Raw genomic sequence first — 20,231 nt, 5'->3', positions numbered from 1 at the left:
TATTAGATGAAAGGGGGAATTTAATGGTTCTTTAAATCAGTGGTTCACGCAAATTTAATCACCTGTTACAAAAAGAAAAATGTATTTAAGCATTTGTGGATTTTATTCCTCCCACAATTAAAATTTTTGGTATCTTCTTATGTTGTCACTATCTAACAAAATTAGTGCCTACAAAGTCGGTCCTCAATTTTATTTATAACAGAGGTGTACTATAAAATATTGCAGTCTACCCTTTCCAACTGCAAAACTTCAAATCCTAAGCTATACTATGTTCTGACTTCTATATTCAAAACCACAGAAATTGTTATTTGAAACTGGCTGCAGACAGATGTGTTATTTCACCATTTCATATTTAAGCTTTTGTTATATTTTGCAGTCATAAGTATCAAACCTCAGCCTTTATAAAATCTGGAACAGCTTTTGGAACATAATACTCCCAGGAAGATATGGGAAATACATGGAGCTACAAAAAAATCTTTGTGTATTATGAAAATCTAGAAATACCTTTTTTTAATGAATATAATACTTTGAAACCCGTACTGTCATCAGGGGATATTTGTGAAGTTTTACTCCACGGTTAGGTTTTGTTAATGAGAGATAAGTATTCTATCAGAGCAACCATATTATTTTTCAATTTGTTATTCTCCATTCCCGTCATGTTAAATAAACTGTTCAATATTATTTAAAATAGATGCACATCACTATTTAATAATTAGATCAATTTTGAAGGAAGTCAAATACAACACAAGCATTCCTTTAATTTCAAAAAGTAAATGACTAACGAGCATTCCCCCACCCCAAATGTATCTGATGTCATTGTATTACACATTAGTTGCCATATCACAGAAGTCACTTTCACTCACAGCCTGTAGTTAATGCAAACAATTATTTCATACCTTCAGTTACATGGAACAGGGCTTAAATACGTTATTTTCCTTAACGGCTCCTGAAAGAAATCTCTAATTCTTGCAGCTCGTGTAGCTGTTCAGCAAGAGCAAGCGCAGCTCAGCAATGCACCTGTGGCTCCCAGCAGTCTGCAAGAACCTCTCTGCACCTCTCAGCTCCAGCCAGGGGGAGAGGTCCGAGTAACTGTGCTTAAACACTACTCTAAAACCAAGATTCACCTTGCAGAAACAGGGATAAAGTTTCTTCTCTTGAATCCTGCAATGAGATTGCCTCCAAATAGGAGGCTAATTAGCACTGATTTCATCAGGAAGCCAAATAAAGACTATGGCAAACAGCAGCTGCCATGCTCCTGAAACTGCTCTGTAATTAAATAATAATAATAGAACAAAAATAAAAAGCTTCTTCTGAAGGTGTGATTTGAGCACTATACAACAAACTGGCCAGTTAAAGATGTGTCACAGAAGTTACTGCCCCTCCCATAAGGCTCAAGTAATTGTAGAAACTTCCAAATACTTCTCGCTGCTCAATAACCAAACTGAATACTTCCAGATACTCTAAATGTTGTCCATCAAGGCTTTTTCCCTCCAACATGATGAACTTACCCACTACTGCCATGGGACAGAGGCATAAAACAGGATCAGGTTGGATAGTACCTTCAAGATCACCTAGTTCCAACTCCTTCCATGGGCAGGACACCACCCTGCACCATCCAGCCTGGCCTTGAACACCTCCAGGGATGGGGCATCCACAGCCTCTCCGGGCAACCTGTGCCCGTGTCTCACCACCCTCTGAGCGAAGAATTTCCTCCTAACCTCCAATCTAAATCTCCCCTCTTTTAGTTTAAAACCATTCCCCCTTGTCCTGTCATTATCTGATTGAGCAGAGTCATTCTCCACTTTTTTTTTTTTTTTTTTTTTTTTTTTTAAGTCCCCTTTAAGTACTGAAAAGCCACAGTAAGGTCACCCTGGAGCCTTCTCTTCTCCAGGCTGAACAGCCCCAGCTCTCTCAGCCTTTTCTCACAGGAGCGGTGCTCCATCCCTCTGATCAACTTCATAACCCATCCACGTTACAAGACTGCATTTTTCTGCTATTGCTCCACTAAGAAAATTTTACTAGAACAGTACATTCTGTGGGTCTGTACATCTTCATGCACTTGCGCTTCATGCACATGCGCTGCCCCCCCCAATCAAGTATCAGCAAAGTAATACTTGGAAGTCTGAACATCCATTATATATATATATATATATATATATATATATATATATATATATACACACACACACACACACATATATAAGTATATATATATATTAAGAATGTTACACTTGAAAACACAAAGATGGATTTCAGCATGGCCAAGAAACAGCAGCCCTGAAATGCAGCACACCCCATGCTGAAAGCAGACAAGGTCTAACTGGACAGCAGTGGTCAAGCCCAATTTCAGGCTCCTGTATCAAGCAAAATTTTAAGATCGATCATCTATTAGGGTAAAATTTTATAACTTTAAAATGGTTTCTGATTGTTTTGGGCTCGGATAACCAAAAGAACCCTAAAAACAGATAGGCATCTAGCTTTCCCTAAATGCCAGCATACGATCTTTCCTCATGGCACAAAGCATTTTCATTTTGAAATAGTTGCATATTTACAGTAAAGCCCCTCCCAAAAAATACACATGCAGACCATGGGGGCCAGGGGAAGTAGATGTGGTTTTCAACTCTTTCCAGGCCACCCAGATCTTCAGTGGATGGAGGCAATTCAGTGCTCATTTACAGTGTAAGACAAAGCAACTCTTCCCACTAGGCTAGCATTTACTGTCAAGCTTCAATGTTAGAAATGCTTAGCACAGCCAATGCTCAGACGTGAAAAAGCATTTTAGGACATATGTACTAAACTTGGATGTTATTAAAAATCATCCTCTGAACAGAATTTGAAAGTTAACACTCCTTTTAGTCCTGTGACCTGATAAAAAAAAAAAAAAAAAAACATCATGAATGTGATAACCTTTGGACCACAGCAAATCTTATGGGCCTGTATATGGACTAGAAAGCATGGGTAATATTGGAAGGTTTGTACAAAACGGAACTGCATCGAATAGCACAGACCCAGCCTTCAGAGGCTGATACCAGGTCTTAGCATGAGGTAACTTCATGTTATACAAAAGAGGTACATGTGCATTCTGTTCTTTTGGACAGTTTGTGTTTTGGAGAGGAAAAAAAATATTTATGAAGTATTTTAACCAAAAAAGCAAATACATTTATAAATGAGAATTTATTTTCCAGTTAATATAGATGAGCCACATATCCAAAAAACAATTCTCCAGCCAGACATTAACATGTTTAGTGGGGAATGCCCAGATTTTCAAAAAAAAAAAAAAAAAAATGTTCAGATGTTGAAGTTCTGTAACTTTTGAAGAAAATGTAGGCAAGGCAAGCTTTTTCCCAGGTAAAATATGATGTATTATATAGCATGTAACAAACTTACAACAAACAGTATTGCATTCCTCACTTGCTGAGATAATATAAAAAGAATACCCTGCGGCTAGGACTCCTTCCCATATCTTGGTGTTTAAATACTTTTAAAAGTAATGTCATTGATTTAAGCTATGAAATTGAACACAAGACTCAGGTTGCAGATTTGTTATTTACTGATCTTTTAACTAGATAAATAAAAACAAAAGATACACTAACCATTATTTGCTTCTACTCAGCCAATCTCTATTGCTTTGCCTTTTCATTACAGGCAGAGGCATTAACAGAAATAAAACTAGCCTACAGAGCTTCATACATGCTATGTATACACGTTTATCTGAGTACTCACCCAATTTGCTGCCTCCTACAGGCCGGAGCGCAGTGGGCCAGAAGTGGGTGGCACCTCTGCTCCTGGCATTGGGGTTGGAACCAGACGGACTCTAAGGTCTCTTCCAACCCAAGCCATTCTACGATTCTGTGATCTACACCAGTTCATATGTATTTCTGCAGCAAAACACTTTATAAAGCAAAGGTTATTTCTGGGCAACTTTTTACTTTGTCATTTTGCATTCCAGAAGGAAAAAAATTACAGTGACTTACCAAATCAAACAGGCTGACATATTCTAGAAAGCCTATATAAAGTAAATCAATTAAAAAGGAATATGGACTAAGGAAATAGGACAAAGCTACAGTTCCAACAGTTACAATGGTAGGAATCAGACACATGGGAGGGAAAATAAGTTCTGGGGTTGTCAACTGACCTTGCACCTACAGGATGGCATCTTTGTTAACTAATTCATCCCACATTTCTGTCCTAAAGGTGTTTAAGAGATGAACCAGATAACTAAGATCAGATAAATCAGTGATTACACTTGTAAAGTGTAAATCAAATCACAGATTTCAGACTAAAAACCCCACTGAAACTAAAAGAACGACCAATGCAAGACAAGCCTTTGCTAAAGCATAACGGTGTAAGTTACAGAAAATACTATATTTGCAGCAGAGAAAAGGGATCTAAAGGTAACACAAGTGTAAGATGCTGTATTTTTGTTATTTCGGTGTGCTTGCTTTTTTGCAGTTTTAATAGGCATCCTTCCCCTACCCTTCCTGATAATTCCTCAAAGCATACTCAAATTCTTCATCTGGAGAACAGAGCTCCACCCAATACCAATAATCACCTGAGGTTTTTGAGGATTTCAGGTGATTACAAAGATCAGGATTAGTGAGGTTTAGCTGAAAGCACTGAAGTAAGAAAAAGTCTTTTCTTTTTCTGCTGAAAGTTAGCTGTTTAACTTCACATCACATCTCAGTGAGAGCGTAACCCCTGTCTAGAAAAACATATGATTTGGTTTTGACTGGCAGAACACAGACAACTTTTCTCTTAAAAGAACACTGATATAATATCAGTGCAGGAAGCTGCACAATACCCAAATTAATAAACTGTCTATTTAAATAAAAGATAATAATAATTTAAATAAACATAACAAAAAAGCAAAGCTATTTTTTCCCCATGCTGCAAAAAAAATCAAACGCTAATTAAAACAAAGTACCATATTTCTATTTTTCTTGGGTGTGGAAAACATGAATGTAACAAATTGACAATGTAGTAAGAAATTTTACTCCATTAATTTATGCTATGTTTAAAAAGCAAAACTCGCTAGTGTTCTAAAGTAGAAAAACTGTGCAAAGTAGACATGATAGAAAAAAACAAGAAATCATGTTTGGCCATTTCACCTGAGGTACTCAGCACTGTTGATTTTGTACCATCACCCTCAGTTGTCCATTTATAGTATTATTCATGACCTGTGTATCTGCTGCTAAGAAAAATATCACAGTGCACTGAACTGCAAAGGTTTATAGAATCAACGAACACCCTCCTTTGGAAGGGACCCACAGGATCATCAACTCCGACCCCTGGCTCCATACAGTACCATCCCAAAATCATGCATCTGAGAGTGCCCCTTGAACTCCGGCAGGCTCAGTGCCATGACCACATCCCTGGGGAGTCCATTCCAGTGCCTGACTACGTTCTCGGTGAACAACCTTTTCCTGATATCCAGCCTGAATTTCCCTTTATGATTAATTTGCCATTTAAAAATCATTCTGACACCTACGAAGACCTAATGTAATTTTGCAAGTGACAGCAAGATTAATTTACTGTGTGAAAGTAGAAGAAAATTCAGCTTCATTTTTAAATTTGAATAACGTTCTTATGCGTTCAGACTGTGGTTCCAGTGAAGTAACAAAACTAATATACTTTTTGAAGCAATGGATGCTGACTTACGTATGTCTCTTCTTAAATCTGGTATCTGTAACAGTAATTGCAGGTCTTAAATACCTGCATAAATACCTAAGAGATGGATGATTTTAGAGGTGCCACCTTCTTTATAGCTGGAACATCTGTTTTATCCTTTTTATCTTTTGTTTCAGACCCCACAGTCAGTTCCATTAAAATGGACAAACAAAATGAGCACCCAAAATAAAAAAGCTTTTTTTTTTTTAAAAAAAAAAAAAAAAAAAAGTTTAAAATAAATACATCACACACTAGGAGTAAACTTGTGGGAAGAGGGTAGGGATCCCACTCTGAATGGACACCTACCACCAGTATGTTTATCTATCATATAACATACTATTTATTGCAGGAAGCTTTTTGAATTTGTTTCTCTAGACAGCTTCTCTGAAAGGAGTGGGAGCCATCCCCTCACACAGGATGCTCCCATACAATGCTGGCAGCACGGGAAGCTGCTAGCCTAAGCAAAAAATCACAATTAACTATTTTTTTTTTATAGCACTGGCTTGTGACAATATGACAGGAGTCAAACAAAATAATCAGTACGTTTGTTTTCATTTGCAGATCATCATCTATGTGGGCAGGGCACAGTGAAGTTATACACGTAGATTACCCAATACACTGCCATACTAACCAAAGATTTGGTACTAACCGAATCTTCTGAAACATACACTACAATGCTTCGGCCAGAGCTATTTTTTTTTCCAAGATTACTCAATACATAGAGGAAAAAAATGTAATTCTACTCACCTGTTTAGCAGTAACTACTTAATCACCTCACAAAACAACAATTTTGTACTCATAAGCTAAATTTCATTGCAAAACCACAGGCCATATTTCTTAACATGAAGCTATAAAAAACACTAGCTTTCATTATTTTCAGGGAGAAGCAGTGTATACCTGGTTCAAGAAAGAAGAAAGCAACTTGCTTTGGAAAGGCAACCAGACAGACATCAGGCAGACAAGCTTCCGTGATTAGAAGCCAAAACTCAAATTTCAGAGCTCTGTAACCGTGGATGCTCTTGGAGGCTGAAGGTTCTGGAGCAGAGAAAAACCCCGCATGGGGTGCCAACATTGTAGTGAATACGACTGACCACACAGAGCTAGAAGCTCTGAATGCCCAGCAGTAATATTTCTGCAATGATGTTGAGACCTCACTCACGAAGATACTTCAGGGTCTATATATATATAGCATTATGTTACAGAGATCCAACATTTTAATTTTTGTTAACCAAGAACTTTTCTACCTCAGTAATACGGAGGAGAATAAGCACTCAAGATTTACAATGTTGAAAAATAAAAATTTTGTTCTTCTTGCCCTATTGTAATTTGAAACCTGGCAAAATACTGCTAATTTAAAACGCTAAATACAGGGCAGAAGGTCCAACCGGTTAACTGAAGGCTTTCTAGTGACAATTGTCCAAGAATCAGCACTGATGTCACAAGCAGCAAAAACAACTCTTGAACTCTTTTTGAATAGCATGTGCCTGTCTTGCCATACCTGGACCAGGCAGTTGGGACACCCAGGAGAGATGATGCCATTGACGCCACAGCAAGGGAAGCATCTTGCAGCAGCGTCAACTTCTACCAGTTCTGAGTGGCTGCTGAAGCAGGCTGGGGCAGAACGCAGGGCTGTGATGCTACGTAGTAGCACCAGGACAGGCTAAGTTGCTTAAATTGCCGAACGTCACTGTCTTTATGAAAAATCAAGAAGTAACTGTAGGTTAACTTTGAAATGTTTTCCTAATCATAAACATTTTGAGCATTGAACAATTCAGCTGAGCTTCTTCCAGTAGTTCGAGTTGATAAAAATGGCTGGCAAGCATTTGAGAGGAATACTTTTCCTGTCAGCTGTAACATACAGTGCAGAGACACACAGCTCTCATTGCCTATGAACGGGTTCATTGTGCTAAGGAAAGGCAGGTATATTTGGGACATTTCTATGATACAAAGGTGCAAAACAAGAGGAAAAAATAAAGTTAATTTATATCTTCACATTACAAATGCCAGCCCCTGCACTAATCCATGCACAGTCCTACATGCTTCCACTTGCTGTAATTCTGAAACAAATTAAGGAACTGACTAAAACATATCAAATATATTTTCTCAACCTGAATACTGTACTTCAGTGACTCAATATTTGGATTCTCCCCTGTAGTCTATTGAAATGAAACAAAATTTTTAACTAACCATATTAGATTAACCTCAAAGTTTTCTGTAAAAATAAAGTTTACTCACGCACACAACTGCATTTTCATGCTTTCAGTATCTCACTATCTTCCAAAACAGAAGACAAAAGATGAAAAATTGGACAGGGTAAAGAGAATCACAGATTACAGGTTGTGAAGTCACACAGCTACAATTATTGGCTGATCACACTTACTCTGCATTCAACAGCAGTAGACCATTAAAGCCCTTAATACTTTTATGCCTGCATTGTTCACTGATCTGCTAAAAAAGTTTAGTGCTGTTCTAGCAGATGAGGGATCAAAGTTTCAGCAATTAATAGAAAAGTACTCTCATACAATGGCAGAAAGGAGGAATGCCACTTGAGGTATTCACTGACTTCAGCTGAGTAGCAACCTCTTTGAAAACTGTTTGTTACAATGATGGGTTATTTTGAATTGCTAAGTGTACTGTTTTGCCAGCAGCTGATTAGAGTTGAGTTGTTGCAGAGTAGAGCCTGGTAAGCTATCAGTGTTACAAGAGGTATAAATACTCCAATATATTTTGTGGATGCCCACAGTTTTAGGCAGGCTCTTCTTCAAAGGGATTTTCCCCTTAAAAGCTTAACAATACAATGCTAGAAGGAAAAACTAATTTCTAATTCTAGTTTCTAATCTAATTTTCAAATGAGAAACAGAGTATAAAGAATTTTGATTCTGGAAATGGAGTTATCAGTTTCATCTGAGAGAGGAATTCCAGAAATTTTGTCTTAAAATTAAAGCCTTGGGAAGCAGACTTCTCAGACTTGATTCATCAAATCTGGAAATATTTGTAAACAAGAGAGATAGCAAACTGCAAAGTTCCGCAATCAACGGGGTAAGAATGATCTATACAGTTGAAAACAACATTAAGAGAGTTGAAAAAAAATCTCCCAGTCATGTAGCAAAGATTTTGTTTCACTTATACCAAGCTTGGAAAGCCATTTACTAAAAAGTACCAACCATTTAATAAAAAGTTCATCTCAGAATAGATATACATGTATCCATCTAACCGATCACTAATCCAAATCAGAATTTCAAACTAAGACTGTTCAATTGTTGTGCCCGATTACCAGAACTGTATTTATTACATCTTTTTTTCAGGTAATCTGTTGAAGCCACATGCCTACACAGTTTGATATAATTTGGATTAGGTAGTGCTTCATATCTGAATTGGTAGAGAAATCTCTCAAACTTCATATGAAAATACAGTAATTTTAGCAAAAATGTTTTAAATGTTCAGTAAAAAAAACTCTGCTGTACGAAGAACACATTCTTTCCACCAATTCCATATGGAAGCTGTTTTTTTGTACAGTTTTTTCCTTTTTTTTTTTTTTTAAACCCTTCTTTCCTTTTTTGTACAGTTTTTTCCTTTTTCCCCACCAACCCCATAAAAAAAAAACAACATTCTCAATAGCCATCTAAATAATTTTGTACTTAAACAACAAAGAAGGAAAAAAAGTAAAGTGCACTTTTTTTTTTTTTTAAAGTATGTTGTTCAATACCGTTACGGAAAATTTAGAAGTTTTGCTGAAGTGTTGAACAAAAGGGAACATTTCTAGAAAAGCACATAGGAAACCACAAGAGATTTATGATTATTAACCCAAAAGCGTATCCAATCATTCTCAGTCTATTATCACCTGTTTACAAAGGAAAAAGTGACGAGTTGGCCACCTTTGAACTAGTTAACACTTAAAGAACAAAGAAATTGAAATAAATAAATCTACCACTGCTGCAACTGCTTCTGTCTTGGCAAACAAATCAGAAGCAGTATATTCATGTTACTTTTCAAAGCTGGAGCAATGGAAGGTTCTTCCTGTGAGACCTTTTCCTCCCTCAGCCCAATCACTGAAAAGGAAAGCCAACACCAAGCAGGAAATTAAATTTTCAATGATCTGGTCACCCACTTCATCTTGCCAATTCAGCAACAATTCTAAATTCAGTAGTGTAAGGCCTGTGCTTGTGAAACACCAGTGATTCCCAATAATCTAGAATTTCATCTGGAGTAGCTGGCAACTACCTGCCTTTATATTTCTCCTGTAACTGCTATGATGTTGCCTTTCCAAAACAAAGCACCATTGTATACATGCAGCTATTAGAAGAAAAAAAGGCTAAAATACATTTCAGCTTTAATATAGTTAGTCTTCGGATTTCCCTGCATTCAAAAAGGTAATCCAATACTAAAAATGTAACTTAAGTTGTGTTAAGAGTCAGTCCTTCTCTTGATTTTCACCCCCAAAAGCACGTCCACTAGTGAGGCAAACAGAATAGCTCATCCTGGTAAAAGATCTATCCTCCCTACCCTCCTTTAAGAGGGCGGAGGTGGCGTAGTTTATACTAATTAGGGATTTATTTTCATGTTTAAAAACGTAAGCTTTGTCAGAAGAGTACAGACAAAGCAGTAGTAATCAAATTTTCTTTGCACTTCTCAATCACTTTTGGTGAAAATGATGCATTTGTTTCCCTAGAATATAATCAAGAGATTTACACAGCTGTCTGGCAATTTTGTCTCAATGAGGAGAGTGTTCAGAGTTCAAGGGACATGCTCTATTTTGATAACAAGGTTGCCTTATGCTGATTTGTGATCAGAAGAAAAAGAAACAAATGGAGAGGTTATATAAAATGCCTTGTAAAGTTAATAGACTTATTAATTACTGAAACTTTGTATATTGCAGAATCACAGAATTGTAGGGGTTGGAAGGGACCTCAAGAGATCATCAGGTCCAACCCCCTTGCCAAGGCAGGTTCAAAATATCTATGCCAAGTGAGATGTCTTAGATATGTCTATATCCATGCCACTATGGTGGACATTGCTTAACAAAGTCGTTCAATAAATTTATGTACTTATTTCAGAACTACTGCAGTAACTAGTAGTTTTTATTAGGTTAAAATCTTGTACAGCTGAACAAGTAATGATAATTTTTTTTTTCCTCAACTTTGGTTCCACTCTAAGCGTGTCTAAAGCAATGAATTTAAGGTGTGGCAGCTCTATTGTACAAATACAGATCCACTGCAAATAAAAAGACAGATTTCTGAATAAAATGAAGTTAAGCCATAGAAAACAGCATATTAGTTTCCATTCAAATTTAATAAAGTAAATAACTGCACTGGAAAATATTCTGTTCTGGGATTTGTGCCATACAGGAAGGGCGTTGAATATGTCAGTGTCTGTCCATAATTAATATCAACAGAAAGAATACCAGAAAGCTAAGGTTTGGTTCTTAGTACCTTCAAGTTATTATTTTCAAGAGCGAAGCATGATTTTTATCCTCCTCCCCATTCCACTCATTTTAACATGTCTACACACTTCACAGAACTAAGCTACATTTAAGTTTGCATTTCAGCAACTACTAAAACACAATTTTAGTCGTATTTTTTCCTTTGATCAGAATTGAGTTGCTTAATATCCATAAATTTGAGAGTCTTTTTTTGAATGAAGAGTGGAAGAGATTTTAACCTCCTTTTTAAAATGAGGAAATATTCCATTATCCATTTTTTTCTGTAAGAACAAGATAAAATGTTTCCTGGGTAGGAAAGGGTATGTTAACGAATGCTTTTATATATATATATATATATATAAAGGCATATATTTTAATCAATCCAATGTAAATAATGCTGTCATAATAGTATGTTCAGCTTAAGCAATCACTATTGTATTAAATTTCAAAAAGCATTTCTGGACAGTAATCACAGTGGTAAGATTATTGGCTGGTGAAATTGTTCCTTATTTCACTAGGAATTATAGCGCTGTCATTATTACAGTGCTGCTCATCATCTGAGCTACCATTACAAGCATGTTCTTCGTCAACTGCAAAATAACATGGACTAATGTAAAATCACCACAAATGTACTTTAAGCAAATGAGTTATAATTGACATTCGTGATAAGCTAAAGCAGTGCAAGATGAACTGCTGTTTTCAGATGAGGTAGCTCAAGCTCTTTATAACCAAGTTGACTGTGCTTACTCATATCTTGATGGCCTCTAGCCTTAATAACCTTAACATTGGAAGCTCAGTTTCAAAATCACTGAGAAATTATTAGTCTATTACCAGCTCAAAAACTTTTGAAACTAGTACTTAGTCATGAAAAATTTCATTGCTTTGCAGTAAATTTTCATTTAAGACTAAGGGTCCCATGGGTATGAAACTTGTTTATATTCAGACCATATGATGTAATCATGTTTTATTCTGTTTTTATTCATGTTTTATTTTGTTGCAGTAAAGTGAACCCTTTCAGATACCCCCATTTTGACATACAAAATGCACTATACTAACAGTAGGAAACAAATTTCAGAAACAATGTTTCTTTCCAGCAATGCAAAAAAGACAATGATTAATTCTGAAATGCATGCTGGATTTCTGAATTGCTAGAAGCAAGGCATATACCTGTTCCTTTACAGAAGCTAAAATGGTAGTGGCAGTAGTCTCTGGTTCCATGCCTGGGACTGTGGAAGTTTCCTGTGCTGTCTGTGGCAGCCCATCTTCCACCAGTGGGGTCTGCTCAGGGGCTGGCATCTTGCCTGCAATAAACAATATTTTTAAATAGTTTACATTTTCAGTCAGGGACATTTAAGTAAATACAAATTTTCAGGATGATAGATTTTCATCTTCCTTTTAACACCTTTCCAAACTTAACCAAAATAGCAGAGAACTTCATACTACACATATCAGCATATGTTCCTATTATTGTGCTTCACCTTTACAAACTGAAACAGGAATGTAAAGAGCAGGCAGATGTTACCAAACAGCATGATGTTTAAAGATTATTTTTAAAATACTATCCTGTGGAAATTACCAAAAGTAGCAAAGTCCAAGATGCGTAAAGAATACTAGCATTAAACATCAAGAAGACACAGAATCAAGGTTTATATCATGCATAGAGGAATGACATCTAACAGCAGAGTGTTTTGCTGTTGGGAGCAAACCAAAGAGATTAATTATAGTTAATGGTAATAATGCTTCTAGTGCTCTTTAAAAAAAAAAAAAATCAAAGCAGTAAAGTTATGACCATTGTCCTGGGCTATGGGTAGCACAGAATGGATAGACAGGATGAAAGTTTGAGAATCCCAACCTTCATTATTGTGGAGGCAGCACACACTAACAACCCCAGTACATGTAAAAGAATAAAAATACAATAAATAAGGAGTTACTATTAATTAATATTGCAGATTGTTATGATGTGTTTAATACTTTGAAAATAGCACAGAAGCGGTATTGATGCATCTCCTGCACACGTACCAAACTCACTTCCTTCAGAAAAGGAAAAACTCATAAGATACAACATTACAGTAATAAAAACTTAGATTTTCAGAAGCAGCTCAATATTCTTAGAGAAGGCACACAATACGAACAGTAGCTTCCTTCTCTTCATTTCACAAAGAGTAGCTTACACTGCAAGCAGTCTACGGGCTATCTTCTGGGACGGAGAAGGAAAAATCACGCGAGTACCACACTGCTGTATATCAAAGCACGCGAGCTCAGCTCCTTTTCTTTCTTCCCGCACATTACCACCTTCCAAAGGGATCAAACCACAAACAAGGCAATATAAAGATGGTTATGCCAGACGCTGTCCTCCTCCCAGACCAACACAGGCTACGTGTATCTTCTTCTCCCACCACGCCCCAGCACCCTCAAGGCCCCAGCAAAGCCTCTCGGACCCAGCCCAGCCCCCCCGGCTCAGACTCTGGTCTCTGAGGGAGAGGAGGCCCCAGCGCAGCGCCATGCTGCCGGCCTGCCCGCCGGGCCCCGAGGCAGCTCCTGGCACGGCACAGGGACCAGCCATCACCTCCACTCATCATGCTCAGCTGAACTCAGCCAGTGCCACGCCTGGGGAGATGGAGCCAGCTTTCTCTCAAAGAGCGCAGAGCTTACACTTGGAGAATACACAGAGTGCTATCACACGGTTCGCGTGTCACGTTTCGTGTGAGCCTGCACGCTGAGTGTCTGGTGATACCTATTTTTGAAACATTTTCATTCATTTTAAGCTTGCAATACAATGGTAGCCAAACTAAGATTTCCTAAAGTAACCTTAAACCTGGCATACATCTAAAGCTCCAGAGACCCCTGCTTCTAGAAGAAAAAGTTAAACAGCATTAAAGAAAGCAGAATAAAAAACTGCTCCAATATTTATGTAAGTTTGAAGAATTGAAGTGGCAGATTCAACTTGAAGGCTTTGGAAAAGAAAAAAGTAATCTTTTAAGGCTTTTCTTGCAAAAATCAACTCTTTCATCAAGCCATAATGAGCAAAAGAATCATAGATTATGTTTCACTTCCCTGGGTCATACCTGGATTTTTACATCACTTTCCACCACTCTTTTATGACAACAACTCAGTGTTTCAGGTTTCTAAACAGACAGTTAAATTTGCTAGCATATCATTAAGTAATAAAACTGCACATTCAAGCTTTCCCTTCACTTGGCAAAATTTATTAAGAGATCAAAACGTCAAATCCCAAACGCCCTCACAAGTTACAGAGGGATACATCCCTTTGTGTCCTGACCTGCAAAGGAACCAGCGCAGTGTCCCTTATGTTCAGAACTTCCAGGTGAGAAACAAAACACAATTAAATCACAGAATCATGGAATGGTTTGGTCTTAAAAATTACTCTTTATTCCAAAACAACAACAACAAAGGAAATTCACGATTCACTAGAAGAGCTGCAGTGAGGCAGATTTCATAGAATCACAGAATGGGTTGGGCTGGAAGTGACCTTAAAGGCCATCTAATTCCAACCCCTGCCATGGGCAGGGACACCTCCCACCACTACACCAGGTTGCTGGTGTACAGCTACACCCCCTCCAGCCCCCACAACTCATCTGTAGTAGATTTCTGTAGAATCCATTCAAGGAAACATACACCTGGACTAGTCGAAAAGTATCGTCACTTCTCTGAACAGAAAATATACCCAATATTGAGTCTCATAATAACACTCAAAGGAAAACCAATCAAATTAGTTACTAATGAAGATGTCAGTGTTAAATGTACATCTGTCTCAGTGTTAAGAGGCGTACTTAGAGAGCTGCACCTTCCCAGACAGGCAGTTGTTTTAACTGCTGTTCCTTCAATTAACACATTTCTTGGCAAAGTTACTGATTTTCTAATCTTGGTATCAAGATTAGACAGCTGTTGGCTTTGATCCTACAGACACTTGGGTAAGCACTGAACCTAACTCCGAGGTGTAAACTCATTCACTCCGGCTGCCTGCTGAGCTCGGGCGATGCAGTGCACAAATGGGATGATGCTCCCCACAGCCCAGCCCAGTGCCTGCCACCATGCCTCCCTCAGGCACACAGCTTGAAGAAAGCAATCACCTAAATTCCCAACTCCTATTCCAAATTTTGAAATTCTCCACTTAAAAGCCAGAAGAACAAAAGCGGTGACACTAGCTCTAGGCTGGATTGGCTGCATTTACATTTTCCATCTAGAAGCAAGCACGCAAGAGAAATAAAGCTGTTCAGCTTGAAGTCTGTAGTCTGAAATAACCTACACCAATGCTGAGAAGAGCAGCCCTTCCCTCCTCTTTACTGTGAAAGCTCACTCAGATGGTTTCATGAAACCACAAAGTGAGTTGGATCGATGCAAACCAAGCCACCAAAAACATTCCAATCAGTTTGTGGCAGAGACCATCTCTTCAGGCAACTGCAAGGATTTGCTCGAGGAAATCTTTAACCACCCCTTCAGAGAATACCTGTTGCCTCCGCCATGTACACTTAGCTCATCAGCCCCTACCACGCGGAAGCACTAACTCCTGAACACCTCTCAGATGTTCTTTTGTACAAAGGCAGCAGACTTGTTGGCACTCCAGCACAGATGATGGGGCACGTTCACCAGTTTTCTTTAGTAATTTGCCTATCTTGGTATTCCCACTTGTCCTCCAATCACGCACTGAAGCCGCAGTTGCCAAAATGGGTAATTCTTTCTCTTCTGTCTGACTGAATGGTCAAACAGCTGCAAAGCAAATAGGTCCAGTGAGTTATCTGACACAAAGCTATGCTATGTTTCCTCCCGTGTGTGTGTGTGTGTGTGTGAGTGGAGGGAGTAGGATGGCGTTTTTCTGAACCAGCTGATCTTGTAGCCATGTGTAATCACTGATTAAATGAAAGAACCAGAATACACAGTTGAAGAGAAAGAAGAAATGCAAGAAATCACTAAATTGAGGGGAGGAAGCCACACTTTAATTCTTCACTCTAGCTAGTCTCTAATCCCCGCCTTTCACTGCTCCTGCTGTTACTTTCACAGCGATAGCCAATACATTTGCCAGCATTGACTAACCCCTGTCCAGGCAGGAGACGGGCAGGAAGCCACAGACCTTTCCAGTCTCCCTGCAAGACATCAGAAGTGGCACTTTTTCACATCTTCCTTCTCACTTCTTTTCATATTCCTCTTGCCTTCCTTATGCAGAGGATTTTCCCAATTTTTCCCCCCCTTGCCTATGTTCCAAGCCTCCCAATACTGACCTGAAGCCAGTAATAAAAGCCACCGAAGTAATTTCTGCTGAAGCGGTAATATGATTCTTATGAACACTGTTGACTAGAGTAGGATAGACTGACAGTACACATGATGAGGAAAAAAACCCAAGCAACGTCTTATTAAAAATCCTTGTGTGTCTAGCTACAAGTTTAAATCAAGCAACAGGAGTAGATGAGGACATCAGAGCTACTTCATTGGTACAGAAGAAAGAAGCTCCAATAAACCAAAGCCAACTTGCTGGGACATGGACATATTATTTATTATACAATTAAGTTATTCATATAAATCCGCACTTAAGTGACAAGGCACATTTCAGCCTCAAAGACTTTTCTCTTTTGATCCTTTGCAGTATATGTAAAAATTGAAAACAAAACTAGGCTTACTACATTTCCACAGTTTTTAGATGAAGACCCAATTAAATTTTATCTGATTTTATGAGTTACTTCATAGACATGTCAGTACATTTCTAGCTATGAGTGGTTCACGTTAGCTCCATCCTGCTAGAGGGATGGAGCGCTGCTCGCCCGTGCAGTAGGCGGTGATTTACATTCTCCAGCTTGGTGCAACCAAGTGACTGAGCTAAAATAAACTGTGTTATGTCTACCAGCCAGTAGTTATTTGTTTGGATGAAAAGACAGCAGATGACAACTTATCCACTTGCAAAGATGACACAAGCAATGAAAAAATGGATTTTATGGATCAAACACACAAAAAAATAGTTTTAAAATTTCCAAACACAGCAAGAGTCAAGATCCTTCAAATATCACACTATAGGCTCAACGTTTTGTTAGGACATGACCTTTCTAGATGGACATGGGTAGTGCACAAGCTTTGTACACATGGACTTAATTATTTGATGAAAACAGGGAAGTAAATATACTATCTGATGAAAATGTGGAAGAAATTGACTTCTAAAATGACAGCCCAAAAAAATACCTGCATAAGTTGCACAAACAGCTCCTTGGTAATGAAAGAAACCTACGTGCAACTGACACAGTGCCTGAGAAAGGTGGGAGATGTGTTTAACTATCTTATTGTGAAAGGTGGTCTCTTCATCATCCCCTTTTCTTTTCAAAATACATTTTTCCCTCCTTCCTTCCATGTCCAAGCGCAAAAGGCAGCTGGTGCTATATCCTTTTAAAAATGTTTAAAAGGATTACCCTAGTTTTTGGCTAAATGTATTTTTGTTACAGCTCCTAGTACAAGACAGCCCTTTTTTTGGCCGATGGCAACATACTTTCACTTCGTCCTAGTGAGCAGGCAGGATTCTACATCCCCAAACATCCAGTTGTAACATGCTCGCAAGATTAGTATTTTTATAGCTTTCAAACTAACCATTCAAAAGAAGAGATCAGACAGGTATAGCAAGACAACCATTTTGAATAAGTGTATATTTACGATCATAGCCTTCAAGGCCTGAGGCACCATTTGTAGCTCACCTTAAAAAAAGAAGAATCTTTGTCATCTGAAGGATGTCTGGAGAGCGTTCACATTTCACACGTGTAACACAGAAGAAGCCATTTGGCAATAAGACGACCTTTCAATAATTAAGTCTACAAGGCTCCAGTGCCTTAAAGAACACACAAATGACAGACCCCAAATCTGAATCTTTCCTTTGGACCATCCCAAATCTGCATTGCCCTGATCTACCAGAATATTGGAATCCACGGCTATTTAGAACATCAGGCAGTAAGAAATAACGTGAATTTGTCACAAGAAAATTATATCAAATCTACCTAATTTTGTTTTTTGACAAGAGTGCTAGAAGAAATACATCTGGGATATAAAGCTTTTGATGCTGTCATGTGGCCTTCTTACAAGCAGCCTAGATAGCTTAGGTGAACATATCGTGGGGGAAAAGGGGCAAACAGAGTACCTTGTTAAAAGCTGTAGTCAGAGCAGCCGCTAGTTCAACTGCATTGAAAGGCACGAATTGTCATTCCATCACAGGTCTGGTACTGCCTGGACGTGGTTAACTAGGGTAATAAGTGGGAGCCAACACCATTATTAACACTTTCTAGATGATGGCTGCGGTCCAGGGAAAGGAGAACATCTATTGCTTAATGGTAGGGTTAGCATTCAGAGATCATGAACAACAGAATCACAGAAAGGATTGGGTTGGAAGTGACCTTAAAGGCCATCTAATTCCACCCCCGTGCCATGGGCAGGGACACCTCCCACCACTACACCAGATTGCCCAAAGCCACATCCAACCCAGCCTTAAACACCATTTTCTTACCAGGTATCACACCTTATCCAATGATATTAATAATTGTGTTACTCTCTCTTCTAAATAGGATGCTGGGGTGCCTCTTCCTCCTTTCCAAAATCAGACAAACTTTATTTTTATACTTCTTCGTAACTACAGATAACACAACAATTAAATGCTCACACTTATGATTTAAATAAGCTTGATAATTAACATTGATATATTTAAATTAGATAATCTATTTACCGCCAGAAAAGCTAGACTTAGTTACACTGTGCTTTAACATGAAGCTCAAAATAAGCGTTTTAAAACACAGCTATCAAAACCAAATCCTCTCAGTAACATAAAGTAGCTGGAAAATTACGCAATTTTAAGTCTTGAAATTCAACAACTAATTACTGGTGAAGGGGATTTCCATTTTCAAAACAGAAAATGCCTGCTCTTGCTTGCACTCCACAAGTCCAGGAAAACATCAATATAATAGCTCAGGAAATGCACTCAGGGATGACAGCAGCAGAAAAGAATGCACTTCCAGACTTGCAAGATTGCTATTTCATATAATGCTAAAGCAGTAATTGTAGTTAGAGGCATATCTTTCCATTTTTAGAATGACTTACTTTTGCTTTATAAAAAATATATATACAACTTCTGATAGCTGAAACTTGAACGGAGCTTTCTGAACACTGCAAAGAAAGGAACAGCAAGTGGCTGACAGGAAAGCACCCCAACCCAACCCAACTCTGAATACACATCAGCAGAGAAAAGTGCTAAACACACTCCTACTTGAAAGAGAAATAAACAAGAAACACCCCTGTTACTACACCACAGGAGCTGAAAGTGTTACACTTATTTATGCTAGGCAAAAAAGGAAACACTTCGTCCAGGAGTCAGTTATCTCCTCAATATCACAGGCAGCAGAGGAAATTACAGATGTTAACAGCATCTACCTAATTGCATTTTGTGCTTTGCTGTTTGGGAGAGAGATCATTTCAAACCCAAAGTTTTTTAAATGAAGCACTCAGCAAAGGCATAGAAGAGGTTCGACAAAGGGTTTAACCTCTTTACTTTTTCTTTTAATGCTCACCTAATTCACTCTCTCTCAGTGAAGTTCGCTTAGGACCAGACAGGTAAAGCTGCAAATGACAGAGCAAATGTTGTCTCAACATGCCCAGCAAAGCAGGGGCACAAGCAGGGGCTCAGAAACCTGCTTTACACTTCTCTTGGTTTACAGGACTGTACAGAGTTCCACTGTTGTTTTTTGTCAAACGGAAACAATAAAAACTAAATTGCTTGCATTATATACTCCGCACACGTCTGCACATAAAAGATGTTATTTGAAGAAATAATTAAGAAGTTTCTCAGTCACAATGGCAAATACAGTTTATAACATTTTTCTCTACAGTAACACTGCTAGTTAACTCCAAGTAGCTCTCAACACACCTTCTGATGAGTGCTGTTAGAATCTTTTTTTATACATTTTAAAAATAGATTTCATCGAGGCTATAAACGCAAACTTCAGAAGAACATAACCAAATACGGAGAGGTAAACATAGGCACGCTCACACCGCCTCGTCCCGCTCTTACCCGGCTTTCATACTGATGCTGCTGCTGCCTGCCAACATCCTCCTGCCAAGGCACAGGAAGGATTTGCGCCAACAGGTTTGTCAGATACATGGAAAAAGCCAG

At 38.3% G+C, this 20,231-nt stretch overlaps 1 protein-coding gene across 4 annotated transcripts in view; it reads right to left on the bottom strand.

The window, feature by feature from the left end:
* PKP4 (plakophilin 4) overlaps positions 1–20,231 on the bottom strand; it is an 88,639-nt gene that overhangs the window by 54,560 nt on the left and 13,848 nt on the right. For 3 of the 4 annotated variants that reach the window (XM_084524072.1, XM_084524074.1, XM_084524073.1), the window contains exon 2: positions 12,254–12,387. In XM_084524072.1, coding sequence (XP_084380198.1) covers positions 12,254–12,382 — 129 coding nt within the window. In that variant the 5' untranslated portion in view covers positions 12,383–12,387. Of the gene's footprint in view, positions 1–12,253; positions 12,389–20,231 lie in introns of those variants that run through there. The other variant, XM_084524075.1, reaches the window with a different exon arrangement.

Source organism: Aythya ferina (genome assembly GCF_964211825.1).
Source record: "Aythya ferina genome assembly, chromosome: 6".
Lineage (NCBI taxonomy): Eukaryota > Metazoa > Chordata > Aves > Anseriformes > Anatidae > Aythya > Aythya ferina.
The sequence above is the reverse complement of the archived record's forward strand: the minus strand, read 5'-3'. Positions and strand labels throughout refer to the sequence as shown.